This window comes from Acanthamoeba castellanii, assembly GCF_000313135.1.
Source record: "Acanthamoeba castellanii str. Neff unplaced genomic scaffold scf7180000084614, whole genome shotgun sequence".
NCBI classification, from domain to species: Eukaryota; Discosea; order Longamoebia; family Acanthamoebidae; genus Acanthamoeba; species Acanthamoeba castellanii.
In genome coordinates this window covers 13971-18898 of record NW_004457365.1, presented here as the reverse complement: position 1 = coordinate 18898, position 4928 = coordinate 13971, and the positions used below count along the sequence as shown (strand labels likewise).

General features: G+C 59.0%; 3 protein-coding genes across 3 annotated transcripts in view; 1 reads left to right on the top strand and 2 right to left on the bottom strand.

Annotated features, from left to right (window-relative positions):
• Positions 1–3446, top strand: part of ACA1_077830 (Poly(ADP-ribose) polymerase catalytic domain containing protein) — a gene marked incomplete at both ends in the record, with an annotated part of 11790 nt that extends 8344 nt beyond the window's left edge. The window contains 11 exons of the mRNA XM_004336517.1: positions 69–235; positions 328–508; positions 629–789; positions 855–1625; positions 1748–2050; positions 2139–2275; positions 2372–2488; positions 2565–2635; positions 2719–2885; positions 2999–3246; positions 3368–3446. Of these exons, the coding sequence (XP_004336565.1) occupies positions 69–235; positions 328–508; positions 629–789; positions 855–1625; positions 1748–2050; positions 2139–2275; positions 2372–2488; positions 2565–2635; positions 2719–2885; positions 2999–3246; positions 3368–3446 (2402 nt within the window). The remainder of the gene's footprint in view (positions 1–68; positions 236–327; positions 509–628; positions 790–854; positions 1626–1747; positions 2051–2138; positions 2276–2371; positions 2489–2564; positions 2636–2718; positions 2886–2998; positions 3247–3367) is intronic.
• A 122-nt stretch (positions 3447–3568) lies between these two features.
• Positions 3569–4126, bottom strand: ACA1_077820 (helicase conserved Cterminal domain containing protein; the record flags this gene model as incomplete). The annotated part of the gene is made up of 1 exon (XM_004336516.1): positions 3569–4126. The coding sequence occupies one exon, from the start codon at positions 4124–4126 to the stop codon at positions 3569–3571; it is 558 nt and encodes a 185-aa protein (XP_004336564.1).
• An 82-nt stretch (positions 4127–4208) lies between these two features.
• Positions 4209–4724, bottom strand: ACA1_077810 (eukaryotic initiation factor 4, putative; the record flags this gene model as incomplete). Its single annotated transcript, XM_004336515.1, is given in 2 exon segments — positions 4209–4301; positions 4317–4724. The coding sequence occupies 2 exon segments, from the start codon at positions 4722–4724 to the stop codon at positions 4209–4211; spliced, it is 501 nt and encodes a 166-aa protein (XP_004336563.1).
• Between the last annotated feature and the right edge of the window lie 204 nt (positions 4725–4928).

Sequence of the window (4928 nt, the reverse complement as noted above, 5' to 3'; positions counted from 1 at the left end):
CTATTTTGTTTTGCGTTTCGTTTTCGTTTTCGTTTTAATTTAGTAACTTTTTCGTCCCGACCACACAGCTGCGCCCAGCCAACCGACGTTCTCGCCGTTCGGCGCTCAGTTTGGTGCCACCACTCATGCGGGCTTTGGCGGCGCGTTTGGCGGCTTCGGCATCGCGCCCGCGGCCGCCGCGCCCAAGGCATCCGCCACCAACAACAAGGGCAAGGCCAAGGCCAAGGACGACGAGGTACCAAGCTCGCCCGCAATAGCCACCAACGGCGCACGCCCATTAGTTAACACCTTGTGGGGCTGTTTTGCGTGTGTTGCGCTCGTACGCAGGCCGAGCTGGTCACGCCGCTGGTCAACAAGACCAAGATCAACCCGAACGTGCAGGACGCCAACGGCAAGACGGCGCTTCACTACGTGGTCAACCCGCTCGACTTTGGCTCGTACGAAAACGTCAAGCTGCTCACCCTCCTCGTCAAGTCCGGCGCCGATGTCAACATCAAGGACAAGCAGGGTACACGCTCCCTCTGACACGACACGACACGACACGACACGACACGCACGACACGACACGACACGACACGCTGACATGTGTGTGTGTGTGTGTGCGCGCGTTGTGTCGTGCGTCGTGCAGGCCACACGGCGCTCTACTACGCCATGCAGCAGAGGGACGGCGTGATGGCCAAGGCCCTGCAGAAGCTGGGCGCCAAGCTGGACAAGAAGGAGACCCAGCTCTCGCGCCAGGAGTCCTTCGTCCACGCCGAAAAGTGGATCAACGACTTTGGCATCCCGCCCGTACGCGCCTTCCCCGTGTGTGTCGTGCGTGTTGTGTGTCTAACAATGCGCGTTGTGTGGTGTAGGTGGACTGGGAGCACGACGCGGCTGAGCTGCTCAAGAACCCGCCGCCGCCGACGGCGGAGGAGCTGAAGAAGGCCGAGGAGGAGAAGCGCGAGGCGCACCCGGTCGACCGCGAGTTCGACCTGTGGGAGACGTCCGAGGTGCACGCCGTCGACGAGGACGACGTCTACGACGTCACGCTGACCAAGGTCGACGTCCAGCGCGGCCTCTACGGCGTCAACAACTTCTACCGCATGCAGGTCATCCACAACAAGGTGAAGGACCTCTACATTCTGTGGAACAAGTGGGGCCGCATCGGCGACACGGGCCAGTACCAGCGCACGCCGTTCCCGTCTGCCGACGCCGCGTGCGAGGAGTTCCGCAAGATCTTCCGCTCGAAGACCGGCAACGCGTGGGAGGAGCGCGCGGCGTTCGACAAGAAGCCCAAGAAGTACCACCTGGTCAAGGTCGACGCCGAGCGCGAGCGCTCGATCGCCAACCTGCTCAAGCCCTTCGACGTCGAGATCGAAGACGACATCGTCGAACAGCAGCAGCCGACCAACAAGAACGCCAACAAGAATGACGCGCCCAAGTACCCGGCGTCGAAGCTGCCGCTGCCGCTGCAGCACGCGATCAAGGCCCTCACCGACTCGACGATGCTCACCCAGGCCATGCGGACCGCCGGTATCGACACGGACGCCATGCCGCTCGGTCGCCTCACCAAGGAGGACATCGAGGCCGCCAAGCAGATCCTCGCCGACATCCGCAAGCTCCTGCACAAGATCCACCCACCCGTACGTGTCGTGTGTGCGTGTGTGCGTGTGCGTGTGCGGTGTTGTGTGCGCGCACACGTGCGGTGTTGTGTGTGCGCACACGTGTGCGGTGGCTCATTTCGCGTGTGTTGTGTGTCACACAGGCGACTCCGGCGGCCGCGGAGGAGAAGGCAGACGAAGACGACGACGAGGAGAACGAAGACGAAGATGAGGAGAACGAAGACGAAGAGGACGAGGAGCGGCCCAAGAAGAAGAAGAAGACCGCGGCGGCCCCGGCCACCGCCACCGGCGGAGAGAAGCCGAAGGAGCTCACGCTCGACGAGGCCCGCGTGTTCTTCGAGCAGATCGCCGAGCTGAGCAACCGCTTCTACGAGCTCATCCCCCACGCCAACTACACCGTCGAGTCCATCCCGCCGCTCGACGACGAGAACCTCCTCAACGAAAAGGTGCGTGTCGTGTCGTTTGCCGTGTGTCGTGTGTCGTGTCATGTGCGCGAGTGGCGTGTGTCTCACGAATGCGGATTTGAAAAAACAGTTCACGATGCTGGGCAACTTGGCCGAGATCCAGACGGCGTCCAAGATCCTGCTGGGCGCGCACTACCGCGCCAAGGAGCTCAACCCGCTCGACTACTGCTACTCGGCCATGAACATCCGTCTCAACGACATCGAGAAGTACGCACGACACACACGCACAATGACACGACACGCACCGTTCGCACGCGCAGGTCTGACCGGCGTGTGCGAATTCTGCGTTTGATGGCCTGACAGGGAGACGGACGAGTACAAGACGCTCATGACGTACATCAAGAACACCGAACAGGGCGCCCTCCGAGGCAAGTTCATCACCAACATCTACAACCTCCAGCGCAAGGGCGAGCCCGAAAGGTATTTAAAAGACAACCACAACCGCCACGACACGCATGACACGACACGACACACGCTGACCGCACACGACACACAGGTTCCAGAAGTGGGAGGATTTGCACAACCACCAGCTGCTGTTCCACGGCTCGCACCTGGCCAACTTTGTTGGTACGTAACCAACAAATACCACTTACAATGCAAATCGCGTGCGTGGCGCTAACCACACACACACACACACGCACACACAACAGGCATCCTCTCGCAGGGCCTGCGCATCGCCCCGCCCGAGGCGCCCGTGAGCGGCTACGCCTTCGGCAAGGGCGTCTACTTTGCCGACATGTTCCAGAAGAGCTTCAACTACTGCCGCATGGGCGACGACTACAGCTACCACCACCGGCCCGGCAAGAAGCAAAAGCAGGTTCGTGTCGGGTTGTGTGCGGTGCGTGTCGTGCGGTCCGACAATGTACTAACTAACTGCACACGACACTACACGACACGACACGACACGACACGACACGACACGACACACAGACTGGGTTCATGCTTCTGTGCGAGGTGGCGCTGGGCGACATGAACGCCATCAAGGAGGCGGCCTACATGGAGAAGGCGCCCGAGGGCACCCACTCGACGAAGGGCATCGGCCAGCGCGGGCCGGACTTCAGCAAATCGATTGTGCTGCCCAGCGGCGTGGGCATCCCCATGGGCCAGGTCATCACCTACCCCGTCGACCCCAAGGAGCAGTACAACCACTACAACTACTACCGCCTCCAGCACAACGAGTACGGACCCCCCCTTATTCCTTTTGTGGTTATTATTTATTATTTATTATTTGTGTATTTGTAAATGTATTAGTGATAAATGTGGGCTAACATGAAATAACTCTGTTATGAATGTTCACAGGTACATCGTGTACGATGCCTCGCAGGTGCGCGTGCGCTACCTCATCCAGGTGAGCGATCAGGACCCCAACCGCAACTAAAAGGTCTCTCACGGCAAGCCCGTGTTTTTCAAATAAAGTATTATTCCAAATAATAATAATAATAACTCTTTTGCATTTACTAGATATCTACAAACAATTAGGAAAGAGAGTTTGTTTTTTTTTTACAGGAATGCGAGGTCTGAAGGTAGCGGTGGGATGGCCGTGTTGTAGTACTCCTCAAGCTGGCGCACCTGGGCGGCAGTCTCCTCCGTGACGAAGTCGATGGCCACGCCCCTGCGCCCGAACCTGCCCGAGCGGCCGATCCGCACCAGGTAGTCGTCCATGTTGGCGGGCAGGTCGTAGTTGACGGTGAGGGATACGCCCCATGTGGGCAGCTCGCTGTTGATGAGGACGCTGTCGGTGACGACGAGCACACGGACCTTGCCGACCCTGAAGTCGGTCAGCGCGGCGCGGGTGTCGGTGGCATCGGCCAGCCCGTGGACGGCACCCGCCGAGAAGTCGTCGCTGGCCAGCTTTGCTGCGAGCCAGGTGGCCTTGTCCGCGGTGTTGCAGTAGACGATGGCCTGGGTGAGGTTGATGATGTTGAAGAGGTCACACAGCGTCTCGTACTTCCACTCCTCGCGCGCGCAGTCGACATAGAACTGGTTCATGCCAGCCAAAGAGAGCTGCCCCCGCCACGCCGCCACCTCATCCTTCTGCCTCTGGTCCCTGTTCTCCATTTTTTAGTACTGGTTTGTACTGTTTTTCTTGTTTCTTTTTTCTTCAATAAAAGAAATCATTATTAGTTTTTTCATTTATTTTTTATTTGGTTCGTTTGCAGGAGGGGCGAGCCACCTCGGTGTCCGCTGGGAGGGGTGGGATTACCACTTTGTAGTACTCCGCCAGCTCGCGAACCTGGCCGCCGGTCACCTCCGTGACCAAGCTGATGGCCACGCCCTGCCGCGTGTACTTGCCCCGGCGGCCGATCCGTGCGCGTGCCACGTAGTCGTCCAGGTGGTCTGGCAGGTCGTAGTTGATGATGAGCGCGCCGGCCCATGTGGGCATGTCAGCGGCCACGCCATCGGTGATGACCAGCACACGGGTGACGCAGAGCCCGAACCGTTCCAGCGCGGCGCGGGCCTCGCTGGCGTCGGTCAGCCCGTGGACGGCGCTGGCCGAGAAGTGGTCTCTGGCCCGCAGCTGCTCGGCGAGCCGGGTGGCCGTGGCCGCGGTGTTGCAGAAGACGATAGCCTGGCCGACGTTGATGGTGCTAAGGAGGTCTACAAGGGTCGCATACTTGCACTCCTCACGCAAGCAGTCGATATAGAACTGGTGCATGCCCTCTAGGGTGAGCACCCCCGCCACTCTGCCACCTCGTCCTTCCGCCTCTGGTCCCTGTCCTCCATTTTGCCATGCCGCAGATTTCTTTTTTCAATTTCTTTTTTCATGTTTCCAAGAAATGAAAAATCTGGAGAAGAGGAAAATGGAAAAGAAATTTACAAGTGTGCATTCTTCGAATTATTTATACAAATTTCCTTCTGG